Source organism: Agelaius tricolor, unplaced genomic scaffold (assembly GCF_023055355.1).
Source record: "Agelaius tricolor isolate 1412-34295 unplaced genomic scaffold, bAgeTri1.0.p SCAF_38, whole genome shotgun sequence".
Lineage (NCBI taxonomy): Eukaryota > Metazoa > Chordata > Aves > Passeriformes > Icteridae > Agelaius > Agelaius tricolor.
Genome location: NW_027269298.1, coordinates 5,149,300 through 5,166,409, shown reverse-complemented (window position 1 = coordinate 5,166,409; position 17,110 = coordinate 5,149,300). Strand labels below are relative to the sequence as shown.

The following is a 17,110-nucleotide window of genomic DNA, read 5'->3' as shown; positions in this document are numbered from 1 at the left end:
GGGCAACAGGAATGCTCAGACGAGCCAGAAACGAGCAAAGTCCCTTTAAAAGAGCTTTTTGGCCAGAGTGAACTGCCAGGCTTCTCCCAAGGAGGATCCATGGGATGGATATTCACGCAGCCACTCTCACAGCCCTGTATCTACTTCCGAGGGGTATTCTGTGAACGAGAACGGGATTTTTGTTGTTGTTCTAATTCCTTCTCTTCCTGTGTTTGCTGACACTCATGTGCAATGCCTGTGTAAAGGCAGGGCACATCCAATGGAAGCGGCAGGACCCGGAGAAAGCCGTGGGCTGGGAGGTGCCGCTGTCCTGCCCGGGCCTCTGTCGCTATGCAGAAATGCTGCGGGAAACTGGGTCAGGGCAGCGGGGCCGGGCCGGGCGGGGATGGGGATCGCGTGCGGTGCGGGTTCCCTCCGCTCCCGGAGACATCCCGGGGAATCGTGACCTCCTTCTGCATCCTCATCCCCGGGACTGCTCCCCGCGCCACGCGGCTCTTTGCGAAGAACATCGCACATGTATGAACCGGGCCGTGCCTAGAGTAGGTAACACCCAGGTCTGCTCGGGAGAGGCAATTCCCCCGCAGCATTTGGCATTTTCCGTGTTCATTAGATGGCGGTGTGCACGTGTGTCCCTGCGTGCAGCCCGGGAGCTGCCCCGTTAACCCTTCCCGCTGCCGGCAGTTCCCAGAGGAGCTCTCCCCCGTCCATCGCTGCGGGCTGCGCTCACACACCCCGTCCCTGCTGCTCATCCGCACTGCCGCGCTGTCTCCTGCCATGTGATGGCTATCGCCGTGCATTCCTCCTTCTCCCGAGCACTGCCACGTGCACGCCGCTCTGGAACTCCAGCAGGAGTTGGGTCACAGAATCGTGGAGCAGCTTGGGTTGGACGGACCGTAGTGATCACCCGGCTGCATTGCTGTGGGCAGGGCTGGCACTCACCAGGCAGACCAAGGGCCACGCGGGTCTCGTCCCACCGAGCCCAGTCCCCCAGCCCGACCCCACCGCGCTGCCCCTGCACAGCCCTCCCTGCCTTGTTTTCACTTCTCCCTGTCTCCTGGCTGCTGAGCTCTCCCCCTTTGTAAAATCTCTTAATGTACTAACCCTTCGTAGGAATTGACTCCCGGAGATGTCAGCCCACAGCTCTGTCTGCAGCTCAAGCATAGCCATTAGCAGCTATTGAACTTTATATACAAATCAGAGGTATAATTTCCCTCTTTAGGGACAAAGGAGGGCTGATACCAACACACCAGCTTTGAGTGTAGCCGTGCTCTGTGAGCTCCACAGGAAATACACTTAGCTAAACACAGTTGTAATTACGTGCAGCTTCCAACCTCTGCTTTCTCGCTGTTCTGTACCACAGTAGTGCTCAAGTAGCAGGGATTTAGGAAAGCCTGGCTATCTACACCTCATCCCAATCAGTCTTGCTCCCTTGTTGCCAGCTGCCTTATCTCCTCTGTCTTCTCTCTTATCTGTCCCTGGCCTTCAGAGCCTTTTAAAGAGGTAATTTTGCTGGTCAGGTAAAGCCTGGTCTCTTGTGGGGTGAGGCACTGCTCAGCTGCTCCGTGGGTCCAGGTTGGGCTGGGAGAGCCCCTCCTGCTCTGCCTAAAGGTCAGCTTTTCATCCAGGGACTGCCGTGGAACCCACAGTCCTGCCATAAACCCCTCTGTGCTGGTCTCTGCCACGGTGCCTTCTGGAGCAGAGAAGCTCTGGAGCTGAGGGAAGGCACTGGGGAGGGCACTGGGGAGGGCACAAAGCTCCGGGCTCGAGGCACAGACCCTGACATCCCAAAAATTCATTAGCTGGACGCAGATTGAGATAGTAGATATTGGCAGAGGATAATGGACTGTATTCTGTTGGATATTGAATGCTTTCAGAGTAGAAGCTGGTGCTGGGCTTCAAGGATAAATAAATATTGACAAATTTGTATCTACAGACTGTTCTGAGAAATGTAACATCTTCAAGGGGAAAAGCATATGCTAAAGTTTGTTATCACTTTTCGTACCTTCAATTTTGAGGAAGGGTCCCTTTCACTTATCTGATAACCGCAGGAAAACAGGCATTTCTTAGATCTGCCAGATCAGTTTGCCTTTGTTTTGTGCTGCAGGTGAGGCTGTGTCACAGGCTGGTCTGGGGCTTAGCTGTCTGGCCTCCAGAGCTGCCCACAGAACCGTGTGTGAGCTGCAGTAGCATGTACACATCCTCCCAAACATAGCTGTTTGTGTTACTGCAGCATTCAATTCCTTTGTTTTATCTTTTTAAATTAATTTCATGCTTTATTTCTGTGTGCAGAAACACAGAGACTCACATGTATGACCCGAGCACAAATTCTGCACAGCTACAGCAAAGTTCCAAATGAGACTAGAAATTACATGTAGCTTTGTGATTTAATTTTCTCTGACATATTGAGTCTATGTTTTAGCCTACAGAACTCCACAGCTGTGCCCTAATTCTCTTTTCCTTGTGATCTCAACATCGCTGCCTTTTAAGGCATTGCTATTCTTGGATCTCAGCAGGACACCATGTTAGACTGTCACCCTGCTTGCTGTACTGCCAGTGCAGAAAGCAGCTTCTCCCTGGACTTGCAGAGAATATGTGCAAGCAAACTTTGGAGCAATTTAGTGGGTGGATGAGGCTAGATCAGAGTAGCGTGTATTGAGGTGAGGGTGTACGGGTTCCTTTGTCACTGCTGTCTCAGGGCATAAGGAAAATGTTTATGTTTTGTTGCAAATAACAAGCAATAATGCAATTAGTCTTTGGCAAGACTCACACAGGAAAAGCTGGATGTTTTTTCCTTTAAAGAAGAGGGTCGCTGTCCTGTGGGTATTTATGTTCTGTTTGGTTAAGTGACATTCATATCTCTAGAAGTCATAAGTCTAATTCCTGATTTAAGCAAATACTGAGTGTATAACCCTGGTGTGGCCCTTGTCTAACATATTACATTTGCTCCTACGGACGTAGTGCAAGTGCAGTTTGCTAAATCCGGTGTAGGAGCTCTCTCAGTGTGATTTGGGCTGTTCTGACACACCATGAGATGTGTGTCTCTCACGGTGAGATCTGTGGGGCTGAGCATCCAGGGTGCCTCCTGTGAGTAGCAGGGGCTGTTTTCAGGAGTACGTGTGCTGCAAAGTCATCACAACACAGCACAAAGAGCCCCGCAGTTTTGCTGATAAGATGCCTGCTGGTGAGCACTGGGAGTTTTCTATTTGCCTTGTTTCCAAGATGTATGATAAAAACCCTAATGCAGATTTTAATTTTTAACTCCTAAAAAAACGCGTGGGATTATCTTGGGTGAGCAGCTCGAACATATCATGCCATTGGAATGTCAAAAATTTAATGCAGAAATCCAGGCGCTGTTGTCGGGGCAGATCATTTTAATTTCAAATCTGAATCTTACATGTTTCCTCTCAAACCCTCTCAGATTTCTTGCAGCTCCTCTCGTTGCAGAGGATCCCTCAGGCTAAACCTGCTGTGCTGCACTGGGGAGGATTTATGGCAGCCAGCGAGGCTGCAGAGAGCAGGGCAGCTCTGTCTGTCTGTCTGTCTGTCTGTGCTGTGAGTGGGGCTCGGCTGCACTGCAGGGGAATCAGTTTGGTTTGGCCAAGCTGCCATTTCCCCTCCCAAAGCCAGGAAGAGCAGCCGTGCTGGGGTCTGGAGCTCCAGCGTGTCTCTGGAGCCACGGTGGGAGCTGTGGCCAGGCTGGTTCCTGCAGAGAGCAGCTCAGGACAGGCTTAATGAGGGGAAATCAACCCCCCTAATTCGGGGCCGTGTCCCCAGGCAGTCAGGGGAGAGGTGGATTCCTCCAGCAGGCAGTTCAGAGGCTCTGTTAAGGACTGATCACAGTCCTAGCACGGGGCTGCTCTGAGCATGAGGTTTCTGCACAAGGAGTTAAGGCCCTGACTGGTGCTGCTCCGGAGCCTGCTGGAGGAGATGCTGCTCTGTGCTCTGGACAGAGGAATTGGAGCCTCTTCACTCACAAGACATGAAATTTGGGAATCTCTGTGGCCTTGGTTCCTTGGTGTCTGTTGCTTTTGGTGCCCTAAATCCTCCCTGTTGCAGCAGCTCCTGTGGGCATGACCCACTCCTGCTGTTGGATGTCCTGTGGAAAACCATCACTGGAAAACCTTTCCATCACTGCTCCAGCACAGCATTGTCTCACACTCCTGCTTTCCCAGCAGCCTGCTCTGGCCGTGCAGCCACGGGTCCCTTCTCTGTTTAGATGCCTTAATGAGGCCGAGATTTGTGGTCAGGGCTGCTGACAGGAAAGGGGAAAATAAAAATGAGCATAAGGAAGTGTTGTGGGAAGAGCTTTCCACAGCATTCGTGGGATTTAATGTCCTGAGGACACAGTCAGAGGAATTCAAAGGAATAAAATCTCTATGACAAATCATAGAATTGTTGCGTTGCATTTAATGTATTTTAATTGACTCTGGTTTTGTCCCCCATCGGTTTTATAGTGCTGTCATCTGGAAGACAAAGTGTAGAGCTGTGCTTTCCCAGCAGAGCTGTGCCTGTGTCTGCACTGGTTGGATCTAGAAGGCCACACTTGGTGTGAGCTGGATAATTACCCTGTAAATTAACCAGAGCAAATGTAGGTTCAAGGAATCTCTTGAAATGTGAGTGAAATATTGACTAGATACCAATTAAGTGAGGACAAGGCTGGATCATGTGGAAAATAGCATGTAAAGATGTAGTTAGACTGTATAGTGAGACATACATACGTCGGGATCAACTTGATATCCAAAAAACCAGTTCCACCATGTGGAAAAGTTCTTGACTCCACAGCAGACACTTGGCAGAGAGCAGATCCTCCTCTGCTTCAGCTGGGGAAGTAGCTGGTAATTAGAGGCTCATCTTCTGTGAATCACCACAGAAGAAAATGAGGGCACAGTTTTTGAATGGGCTTGATGAAAACAGAGGGATATTGGGATTAGAGACTCATGGTTTCTTCTCTGGGTTTGAAGAAGAGTGTGATTTGTCATGGGTTGCATTGTTGGTGCACCCTGCCTGATCCTCTTCCTGTCTGCTCAATTTGTCTGGAGGTTGTTTGGGTTCTCTTGTGCAGGATGACCACTTTCCTCAGTTTCTCCTGCTTTCCTCCCTGTTTGTGAAATCAAGGGAAGTTCCTCAGTACACAGAAAACCCCGTTTATCTTTGAGCAGCTTCCTTATGTAGAACAGTTTTATGACAATAGAAATTTCATCCTGAATATGTGCTGCAGTCCTGGGGGCTCGTGTTGTGAGCAGCCAGTTGTAGCTGTTTCCACTATGCTGTGGCTTTCTTCCTCGAGTACGTTATCGTATTACCACGGATTTAAATATTTGATTTACAAAATGTCGCTGCCTGATACTCCAGCACTATCATGTAAGACACATCACAATAGATACAGAGAGTAAAGATTGTTTTAAATGGCTTTAATACAGGCAGAGGTCAGAAAAGGCAAGATAACAGCAGAAGAGGCTATGTCAAAAAGTAATTAGAGCAGGACAAATGGATTGTGCAGGCATGTCGAAGGCTGTTATTTCTGTAGGCAGTGAGTAGGAAAGGTGTTAATGTAATGTGACAGATCTGGAGCAAAAATGAGGGTGCAGGGAAAACAAATAGGAGCTGACCAATGGAATGGTTTAAATTATGAGTTTTGCTTTAACATAATTTGATTACACATGAAAGAAATGTTTAGTGTAGTTTCTTTGAAAACCTAATTGTCTTAAATACTGCATGTTTGATTCAGTCTTTACACCCAAAGCAGCAGCCCCTGTGCTGGGGCAGCCTCACTCCCTGTCAGGAATAGGCATGGGAATACTTTGCCCTGTGTGGCTTCACAAATGAGAGGAGGATGGAAGATTTTTTTCCCCTAGTGTTTGTCTAATAAAATTGGCTCTTTGCAGTCACGTACATCTTAATTTGGAACCTCGTGCTAACTGGGGTGGGTGGTATCTGGGCCTGGGAGCTGCTGGTGCAGGTGATACATACATTATCCAGTTTATCAGAAGGAAAGCATGAGGATCTGGTTTAGCAGGAGGAAGACAGTAACATATGTTTTTTTCAGGATTCAGCTCTTGCCCCGTTCAGAATTGGAACCAATATTAGTAGGAGGGGGAGCAGTGCAGAAATGCCCCAGATTTCCAGGCTGCTCCAAAGCACTGAACAGGATACAAAGAACTTCCCCAGCACCATTCTGCTCTGCAGCGTTGAGCTGAAAGCACTCAACCTGCTGGACACACAAAGATTTGACCTTGCAGCCAGGACAAACTGTGTGGCTCATGGGGACATTTTCCTCACATTTACAGCAGCAGAAACTTAAAATGATGAGAGCATTTTTCTAGAGGAGGATTTTTTGAATATGGTGATTTCTCCTGCTGTCCTGTGCTGTTGTCCTCAATTGCCCTTGCCTTTCTAATAAATATATTTTCCATAGATTTTGACATTTCACAAGATGAAATTTGATTTAAGCTTGAATTCATCTTAATAAGTAATTGTTGTTTATAGATGGTTGTAGATGGTAAATCACTCAGTCTCCAAGCTGAGGTGTTGCAGGAGGTTCTTACAGAAGCTGGGAGTTCAGGTGATGTGGTTTTTTTCAGTGGAATATGCTGTTTTCTGCATGGATATATTCTTGGCTGGTTACATGGGTACAAAGAGGAAGTCTGAGGGTTTCTCAGATGGTTCCTCCATAATTTTGTTCCCGTTTTTGTTAACTTTGGAAGGAAACTTTAGGTCAGCTTTTCCTTTTCTTGTAAAAGAGGAAAATAGGATTACAAACTTCAATAAGTTAAATTGAATACTTAAAGATGTTTGGGAGCGGAAAGGGACATTTTAAACAGCTGCTCCTACTGACAGAGCGGCTGATTGCAGGAGGACTGAACCCGAAGCGCCCTCCAGCCGGTGAGCGGGGCCCTTCGGTGCGGCCCCGGGAAGGGACGGGAGGCGAGGGGAGGGTGCTGCGGGCTGCTGGGGCAGCGCCGGGGCCGGAGCGAGGCAACAAAAACTGCGGCTGAAACCGGGCCCGCATCGGTGCCGGGCCCGCATCGGTGCCGTGCTCGGGGCGGCCTGGGCAGAGCCGGCTGGGATCCGGCGGTGTCCCGGGAGGGGCTGGGCTGGGGCCGCTGGGTGTGCCCGGCCCTGCTCCGGTGTGCCGTCCCTGTTCCCGGTGTGCCGTTCCCTGTGTGCTATCCCATTCCCGGTGTCCCGTTCCTGGTGTGCCGTCCCGTTCCCAGTGTCCTGTTCCCGTTGTGCTGTCCCCGCTCCCGGTGTGCCCAGCCCCATTCCCGGTGTGCCGTCCCGTTGCCGGTGTCCCCTTTCCGGTGTCCCGTTCCCAGTGTTCCCTGCCGTGCCGTCCCGTTGCCGGTGTCCCGTTGCCGGTGTCCCCTTCCCGGTGTCCCGTTCCCGGTGTTCGTGCCGTGCCGTCCCGTTCCCGGTGTCCCGTTCCCGGTGTTCGTGCCGTGCCGTCCCGTTCCCGGTGTCCCGTTCCCGGTGTTCGTGCCGTGCCGTCCCCTTCCCGGTGTCCCGTTCCCGGTGTTCGTGCCGTGCCGTCCCGTTCCCGGTGTCCCGTTCCCGGTGTTCGTGCCGTGCCGTCCCGCCGTGCCGCTCGCCGTGTCCCCGGTCGGGTGCTGCCCTCTCCCGTCCAGCGCCGGCCGCACGGAGCCGCGGGCCCGTGTCCCGTGTCCCCGAGGCACCGGAGCCCTGGGGCGCGGTTACCCTCGCTGTAAAGCCGTGGGTGCGGATCCGCCGGTGTTTCCCGACGCATCGAAGCGCTGCTCTGTGCCGGTGACCGCCCGGCCCGACAGGGCTGCTCGGCATCGCATCCCGCGGGTCTCTCTGTGCTGTCACGGTGCCACCTCCCGCCCCTCTGCCGAGGCTCATGCTGTGTGAGAGAGGCATGGAGCAGCCAGGATGTTCCCAAACAGGACTTTCCCCAACACCAAAGAACCTCCCAGGCTGCTGCAGTTTCAGCAATATGTTGGCTGCAGTTGTAATTGTGAAGGTTTTTTCTTCTTTGTTTTGCCATCTGACCTGAAATTTGAGGAAATGTCCTCACTGTTAGTTTGTTTTTCCCTGGGCATACAAAAAATTGCTGCTCACCACCAAGCTGGAATTTGTAAATACTGTTCAGAACTAAAATAACTACAAGTATAATAACAAACTTGGGCTGTTGTTGCGATTATTAAAAACACCAGCAACTGCAGCAGGCCGGGTGTATCTGTGTGGTTGCAGCTTGTGTAAATCTGGCATAAAGTCATCTTTTGGCTTTTCAGTTGATCACTTTAATGTGCAGAATTTTCCCACCTCTTCAAATTTGGGAGATACTCTCTGCCTCCTGGCCTACAGGCCTCTCCTCTGTCCCTGCACCCTGCTGAACATCATCTTCTGCCTGGGTTTGGATGAAGAGTTTGGGCTCATTGTGTCCCCGCTGGCTGATGGGTGTGTGGTTCTGTAGGTGGGACACACCAGGACAAAGCCCCACTGCTGCATCTCTGTGGGCTCTGAATATCGACCCCTGGCAGAAACAGCTGCCCAAGGGAGGAGGTGCAAGGCTCAGACCCTGCCCTGGGCCCGCTGCTGCTCCAGCCATGCAGTGCTGGGGCTCTGGGAGGCTCTCCTGGTGCCAGAGCCCAGCCCAAGGACGTCCCCAGCTTTCCAGTGTGCCCTGATGCTGTGTGCCCTGATTTGGTTACTGGGAGTCACAGGAAATGCACTCTTAGAATGGATGGAGCCATCCCGTAGGAAGGGAATGGAGCTCGATTGCCTCCTCATAGAAATGTAAAGCTTCTCCCTTTGCAATTCCCCTTTCTTGTACTTTCCCACTAAGGCAGTAAAACCATATACTTCCCATGCCTACAATCCCATTTGTTTTCCCTTTTTCCTCTGAAGGTGACCTCTCTGAGGAGCCCTTAACCTCCCCCCTGCCTTTCCTCTGTTACACAGAGCTGCTCTCTGCTGTGTGTCACCCACCAAGCGAGGTGCAATGAAACGCTTCTCGTAACCACTCAATTGTCTGGGATGGCAAATTCGGTAGCCAAGCGAATAAAAATATAAATAAACAGATAAAACCGGAAATTGATAGAAGGATTCAATTTACACAACGACCTGTCAAACTAGTAAGAAGGAGAAAATAGCTTAATTTTATGTGCACCATGTGACCACCTTCACTAGAATTATTAACACCACACTCGTGGTGTCTTTAACGCCAGGGAGGAGAGGAATTACCTGATCTGCTGTTAAACCATTATCAAGAGCAGCTCAGACATCAGGTGGATGTTTATTATCATTTCTTGCAGTTTCTTCCATAGCTCCTCTAAGCAATTTAATATTAATTTTAAAATTTTTTCTCTGAAATACCTGCATACATAATGAGTGGAATAGATCTTTTGGGGAAAGTACATGCTGTGTTTGCCTCCAACCAGCTCTCTCACTGCAGTGCCTGAAAGCAGTAACATCCACAGTACCGAGGCTGTTGAGAGGTGCTAATCTGAATTTTTATCATTTTTTCAGCCACATTTGCAAACCAGGCTGGTTCTGGCTGTGGGTGCTGGGTCTCGTTCCCCAGGTTCCTGCTGACCCACGCGGGCTCAGGCACTGCGGAGGTGCTGCCAGCAGCACCATTGTTGGTAACGCGAAAATTGAGCCAGGATCGGGTATTTCCTTAGGATCTGTTCGTTGCTTGAAATCAAATCCCCTTCGGTGCTGTCGCTTGGTCCGTGGCCGGCTCAGTGGTGCGGGGGCAGCCCTGGGTTTGTCGCCTTCAGCGCCGAGATGTGCTGGGTTTTGTTATCACAGCCCGGACTTTGTTCCTGCCACAAAGGGGCTGATGGCTCAAACTGCGGGGACACAACAGAGCCCCGATTGTCATGAAAATGGGCAGAGCCCCGCTGCTGCACGGGGAATTGTGGAACTGTGGCCGTGGGTGGGAGAGCAAGAGCTCAAGGAAGGGCTGCCCCTGTCCTGGGGCCACACAGCTCTGCAAACCCCGCTCGGCCCAAATTCGGGGTTTTCATCAAAGTTTTTGGGATTGGCTGTGACACGGGATGGTACTGGCAAAGAGTGTCCTGGGAGAGCTGTGCTGGCCTGGCCTGGCACTGTTCAATCTGTTTTCATGGCTCATGATGCCACTTTGTCTCCTTATTTCTGAAAAAAGTCACATCTTTTGAGAATTCCTTCTCTTTGGAATGGTGATCTCATGGCACATAACCAGGGAGCAGAGGGAGAGGGACAGGACCTCCTCTTGCTTGCTGTGCCTGTCCCCTATGGCTTTAGCATCAGGACAATAAATCCCTTGCAGGCAGCAGTGCCACTTGCCCACTTTTTGGCCATGCTTTTGGCTTTTACTGTTGCGACCTGGTGTTGTTATAAATTCTTAGATGTTGGTTACAGTAGCATCAGGCTTTTCTGTCTGGGGTGGGAATTGGCTGATACAGGCTAAAAGAAGAACCAGCTACTTTATTTTCCTTTTGCCCAGACTTACTGTGTGGCTGTTTGGGTCAGACAACAGAACTCCTTTTTCCCCATCTCTTTGCCCATTCCCAGCTGGCCTGTGATTTTACAGAATAGTTTTGGATCTCTGCAATTATTTCAATTATTTTCTGCCCTTAAGGATTTCGTGTGGATGAACTGCCGTGTGTATTTAATGCGAGTTTTGAATAATTTGGAAGATTTGAGTTGTTTGGACAATTATATTTTTTCCCAGCCAGGTTTGGTCTATAATTGCAGTTTCAGAACTGGGGGGGAGGGGTGTGGGAGTGGGTTTGTTTTGGGGGTTTCTTGGTGTGTGTGTTTTGGGTCTGAACAGCAGTTGTGGGAGCAACTTTGTGTTATCTGGAGATTAAGTTGCTTCATTTCAGCCTGCTGTGTCCACACCACGCCACAGCTTTACAAAATAAGCACTCTGCATTCTGGTCACACTCCTCCGAGGGGTGCTGGGAGCCGGCTCAGGGCGCACAGGGGATGAAGAATGTGGAGCTCTGGGAGCAGCACAATTGCAAACAGCTGTGTCAATAGTGCAGCCAGGGCTGCCTTACCTTGGCCATGCGCTGCCAGGGCGGCACAGCTCCTCAGCCAGCCCGGGCTTGCTGGCTGTGGGCAAGGGGACGTCAGTCCCACGAGGGTCTCACTGACACAGAACTGCACAGATTCACAGCATCAGCAAAGCTTAGAGAGTTTGCTCCTGCAAATGCACCTGCTGTGCAGAAATGCTGGGTTAAGAACAGGATTATGAGTAGAGAGAATCATGGAAGGATTGGAGTTGGGGTTGGGGTTGGTGGCCAGCTCCCCTGCCCAAGCAGGGTCAGCTGGAGCAGGGGCCCCGGGCTGCCAGGAGGACACCACTGAGCTCTGCCCTGCATTGCTGGATGTCACCAGAAAGCAATAAAATTTCAGGCTTGGGATGGAGTGAAATATGACCTCTTTTGTTGCCTCTGAGCCTTGTTTATTCTAAGCCAGGCATTTCTCAGAGCACAGTTGGGTGCTGCAGTCCTCGGGATGAGGAACAGAAGCAAACTGTGCCTTTTGAGCAGAGCCAGTTTTGAGAGATCCAGACATCTGGATGACAGGTTGGATTGGGCATCAGCAGAAATGCTCTTGGGCCTTCCCTTAAATGGTGTGGTGAGCATTGGTTTGGCCTGGTCAAACACAGCTCAGCACCAGGACAGTTTATTGGGCACTACCGGGCACTACTGGACACATGAGCTGCACTGTAGCCCAGGCTGAGTTCATCCCAGAGGGAGAATGAAGGGGCAGAAGAGCTTCATGAGAATATTTTCGGGTGCAGGCACACATGGCTGTGTCTGATGAAGAGCTCACCATGACCAGTGCTGCCAGTGGTACCTGCTTTGAGATGGGCAGCTAAATCAGTGATTTATTGTGTTCCATTTGAACTCCAGTGTCTCACTTGTGCAGACCTCACCTTGAACAGGTCCAGGAATGGAGCAGCCACAGGTGCTCCGAGCAACTTTAACCTTCATGCTGGGGATCGCTGGGTTTTGCTGGTGTGTGTGTCAGTGGTATCTGTTTCACACCTCAGTGAGCAGCGCTCTCAACTTCCCTGGCAAGGACTGTGCCAAGGGGTGGCCGGTAGTGATGGCTGGTGGCCAACAGCTGGTGGCCAGTGGCCAGTGCTTGGTGGGCATGGCCAGCATCTGACACCTGCTGGACACTGCCCAGGCCATGCCTCACGGCGGTGGCAGCGGTCAGTCTGTCTGTCAGTCTGTCAGTCGTTTGCTTGGTCGGTCAGTCTGTCGGTCAGCTGGCCTGTTGGTCAGTCTGTCAGTTGGTCAGTTGGTCTGTCAGTCAGTCTGTCGGTTGGACGATCGGTCGGTCTGTCTGTCAGTCGGTCTCTCGGTCTGTCAGTCAGTCTGTCGGTCGGTCTCTCTGTCGGTCGGTCTCTCGGTCTGTCAGTCGGTCTCTCGGTCGGTCGGTCTCTCGGTCGGTCTCTCTGTCAGTCGGTCTCTCGGTCGGTCTCTCGGTCGGTCTCACTGTCAGTCGGTCTCTCGGTCTCTCGGCCGGTGGCTCAGTCCGTCTGTCAGTCGGTCTCTCGGTCGGTCTCTCGGTCGGTCTCTCGGTCGGTCTCACTGTCAGTCGGTCTCTCGGTCTCTCGGCCGGTGGCTCAGCCGCTCTGCCGGGCGGGCGGGGGCCCGGCCCCCCCGCGGCCGGTGCGGCGGGGGCGGCGCTGACATCACGTCGTTAGCATAGGGCGGCCCGCGGCGGCGGCGATGGCCGAGCCGGGCTGCCCGCCCGCCGCCGCCATGAGGCGGCCCTAGGAGCCGGCCGGGGATGAAGCGAGACTCGACCTGCATGGAAGGTGAGCGGGGCCGGGCCTTTGTCCGGGCGGTGCCGCCGGAGGCTGCGCGGGCCCGGGGCCGCCGCCCCCCGCCGCTACCGGCCCGGGGCCGCCCCGTCCCGGCGCCCGCGGGGTGTGCGGCGTGCGGGGCTCGGTCCGCGGGGCTCGGACCGCCCGGGACCGCGGGGACAAGGAGCCGTGCGGGGCTTTCCCCTTTTCCTGCCTTTTCACGGCTCCCGGGGCGCGGGGCCGGGCAGCGTAGCCCTGGGCTGCGAGCAGGATTATGCAATTAAAAAAAAAAAAAAGGGCATTAGTTTGTTTTGTGGCTTAATTTGTTTATATTTTAAACTTCCTAATCCCTCCGACCATCTGGAGGAGCTTTTTTTAGTATCGTTAATTATGGATAGTATCGGGGTCACGGAGGCGCTCGGTAGCGCCCGGCCGCCCTCCCGGGACCAGCGCCGCCCCCCCGGTATTTGCAGCCTTTTTTCCCCTCCGTGACTGAAGACAGCGGTAAAGCTCACCTTCAGAGTAAGGATGAAATATTTCAGGAGAGAGCATGGCGTGTTGGGCAGCACACGTTGGAGAAGTCACTGTTTCTGTTGTGCCCAGGCCCTGCTCCCGCAGCCCGGACTGCTGGGGGTGGGGTTAGTTTCAGATTTTCTTAATTCAGCATCCTTCTCAGTGGCTGCACATCTAGACAGCTTCGATAGGGCCAAGAGAATAGGTTCTAGGGCAGGTAAGTCAGGGCTTCATCCTACCGCTTTGTAATGCCCCAATTAATAAAAGCAAACCGGTGTAACCCCGTCGTTAGTCCAGAGCGTGCGGCCGCGCCGGAGCAGGGCAGGGACCGCGCACGGAGCTTTCTTTTGCTAAAATTGGATCAGCGAAAGTTGATCACTTGGGAGAGCGACTGAACTCGCAGTCGGTCTGTGAGCGTGGGCAGCGCGACCGAGACCCTCGAGCGTGTCCACAGCTGCGGTCCCGGCCATCGGGCACATTTTGGTGTGCGGGCTTTTGTTCCAAACTCTTTGTGCAACAACCGACCGGGGTGAAGGATCCGTCCTGTCCCCGTCCCGCACAATGGAGCGGGGCGGGGGTCCCGCAGCGCCCCGTGTCCCTCGGCAGCCCCCGCCCGCCGGGACGTGCGGTCCGTGGGGCGCGGGGCCGCGCTCGGGGCTCCCCTGCCCGCGAGAAGTTGCATTTCACAGATGAGTTTTTGATATGCAAATGGAGATGTGTCCCAGGCAGGGGAAGGGTGATGGGTTTCATCAGCTGCACGCTCTTGATTTATACGGAGCCGAAAAGGAGCAGCTGATGATTTCTGGGTGTTTTAATGGGGGTTTTCTTTTGATTGAACTCTACTTGGGCAGAAACGGAATCAGGGTGGAATAAGACTGTGAGTTTGGGATTTCATTACTGGAAAGGGAAACCAGAGAGAGATGCACTGGCCATTCCTCTAGCACAGCATTTCTCCTCTTTTCTTTCCAGTACTCACTTGCTGCTTTTTAAAATGAGACTCTCTGTGAGTAGAACATCTTTTTACAGTACAGGGAATAAGGTTGCAGGCTTCCTCTTTCCCCTCCTCTATTTTTTTTTTTTTTTTTTACAGGAGGCTTGTCCATTTAAATTAACCTTTCTCCCAGCTGGGCACACAAATGTTTTTGTTTTAGTTCACAGAGGGTTAATTCTATTCAGCTCTCACCGCGGCCGGCCTGATCCGGGGCAGCACAATCTGCTCTTTGAGCCGGGCTGGCCAGGCAGGACGCGGTGCCTTCGCCCGCCTCCAGCGTGGGGTGGGACCCCCATCTGCGGGCTCGGTGGGGAGCAGGAGCGGGACCCCCGGCCCTTTGTGCGCCCGGCCGCGGGCTCTGCCGGCCCGAGCAGGGGCCAACGCGCAGAAAATTTAATCCCTGTGTTCATCGATTATAAGTTAAAAAAAAAAAAAAAAAAAAAAAAAAAGGCCCCTGAAGCAAAGGCGCCTGGTTTGGGGGTGGGCTTCTTTGGACAATGCAGCGCTCCACACTGAGGGGGGAGTTCCTCCAGTTCTGGGGCTTGAATTTCACAGGATGGTTTTCTTGAAACTAAAAATTGACAACGAAAAACATCGTTAGGAAAAATAAAGGGGAAAAGAAACCCCAACACGTTTGTTTGTGTTCGAGGCATCACCGGAGGCGAGAGGAGAGTGAGATGCAGTTGGGATTTAAGTAACACATGTGTGAGATCTCCCCCTCTGCCCCCCTCCCCAAACAGCTGGTATTTAGCAGCTTGAGATTTAAACCCAGCTCAAGGGGGCTGCAATAGGGTCAGTTAATCAAGAAGCAAATAACTGGCACAGAGCTGAAAAGAGGTTAAATATATTAATGAATTGCAGTGCTCAGTGGTGCCTGTAATTTTTTCTTTCAGCCGTAAAAGATTTTCTTAGCTGTAAATTCACGTTCTCTTGTATAAATGGAAAGTTTTGCCTGTGGCAGCTTTTCTCGTTCTCCCTCTTGCTTTCCAGCCAGGCCAAATCCCAGCACTGTCTGCTCTGGGGTTCGGGTGAGGGCTTGTGCCTTCACTTTTGGCCTTACTTTTGAAAATAAAGTCTTTGTTTCTCTTCCATCGTAAAGCACCACTATGGAGAATCCCCCAGGCCGGCTGCCCCAAAACCCCACCAGGTTTCCAAGATAAATCTCCCAGGGAGCTGCAGTTGCTGTAGAGTTTTCAGTCGGGTGTCCAGGGCTGGCTGTGAGCCCCTGGCAGCCTGGGGACCTGCAGCAGCTCCTGGTCCCCTCCGGGAATGTGGCAGTGCCACTGCCAGCATGGGCTGCACAGGGCTGGCACAGGTGGGAGCCGTGACAGGGCTGTGTTGGATGTGTGTCCCCATGCTTCAGTTCATTTGCTGTGTGGTTTAGAATCTCATCCACGTGCTGTAGTGCTTTCTGGCCGGGTCTTTGCTATGTGTTTCAGCAGGATTGTAAGAGATTTCCTTTTGGAAATTCACAGGAATTTTGTTAAAAAATTATCAAGACTGTTAATTTTGCTGAGGGCAAAATGCAGTTTCTTGAAAAATTTAATGTATTGCTTTTACTGTTTGTCTTATAAAACATATATGAGGAGAGCTTTTTTTCTCTTTTTTACTCCATCTTCTGTGATTCCTGTGTAACATCATCATATTCTTGGAGAATTTACATTGTATGTGGTATGAAACCTACCATGACCTCTGAAAACAATACATCCTTTAATGTGGCTTTGGGGAGGGGCTAGCGAGGGAGTAGCCATAAAAATCTTCAGGGTTCAAGATGAGGTTGAGATTTTTGTGAGTGCTTTTGTCGTAGCAGCAACTGTTTGATTTAGTGGCCCCTGCTACAATGGGTTGGGAGAACAAAGCCAGAATATCCCGTGTATGAGTTTGTTAAATGTAAGACCCGTCAGGAAAATTGGGGAGGGGGGTAGCGGGAAGCTTCCTCAGCTCTCTCTCTGAAATAAAACAGGTATTTGAAAAAAATTCTTACCAATTGCTTTGTGTCCTAATCTGTGTTGTCTTGTGTATCGTTTGAAACCAGAGGAATCAGTGAGATGAGAGGTGACAGGGAGGAGGGAGGGCTTATTCACTTAAAAATTGCTATTCTTGTTATCTGCTTTGATATTCTAGTGAAATTTCAAGGTTAAGGGAGTTCAGAGCACCCTCAGTGCAAAACTGCTTTAGATTTGCTGGTGCTTTACCATTTCTCTGCAGTTCCCTGTGGTTCTGCCCCATCTCTCCCATCCTTCACCCACACCAGGGGCTGCATTACACAGGGTGAAAACTGGCAGAGGTCAGGAGCAGCAAACCCGTGGGCACAGGGCAGCAGCGTGGGCCTGGCCATGGTCCCTGCAGGATTTTTTAAAGATCTAACCTCTAAGACTTTCTGTAGGCCATCATTTTTCATCTCCCATTTGTTTGTGGGGAGCACGGCCACCTCTGTGGTCCCTGGGGTCTGTCTTTGTTCCCAGTGTGTGCTGCTGCTGTTTCCAGCTCTAACCTGCAAACCCAGGAGCAGTTTCTGCTGGAGGTGAGTGCAGTTCCTGTGGCCGTTCACACCATCTCCCCCCTGGCTGGGGAGATGGAGATGGCGAGGGAAGGGTTCTGATTCCTCCTCACTTTAATCATCCGGGCTTTCCACGCTGGCGGGGTGACGGCCCCATTCTTCCCACAACAAAACAAGCTGTGCCTGGAAATGAGCCCTCATTGACATGGTCAGCCGGGGCTGCCGAGGGAGCCCGGGGGCTGGAGCAGCCCTGTCCTGCCTTTGGCCCTGTGTGGGAGCCGCTGCCGTTCCCGGTGCTGCCCCCGAGCCGGGCACTGCTGCTGAGCCC

The 17,110-nt window shown here is 51.9% G+C and overlaps 1 protein-coding gene across 3 annotated transcripts in view; it reads left to right on the top strand.

The window, feature by feature from the left end:
* Nucleotides 1–17,110, top strand: part of NR6A1 (nuclear receptor subfamily 6 group A member 1) — a 71,751-nt gene that overhangs the window by 35,326 nt on the left and 19,315 nt on the right. Inside the window, exon 1 of one of the 3 annotated variants that reach the window (XM_071454421.1) lies at nucleotides 12,654–12,790. The exons of the other annotated variants lie outside the window; for them this stretch is intronic. Within the exon in view, the coding sequence (XP_071310522.1) occupies nucleotides 12,763–12,790 (28 nt within the window). The 5' untranslated portion in view covers nucleotides 12,654–12,762. Of the gene's footprint in view, nucleotides 1–12,653; nucleotides 12,791–17,110 lie in introns of those variants that run through there. 3 annotated transcript variants of the gene reach the window in all.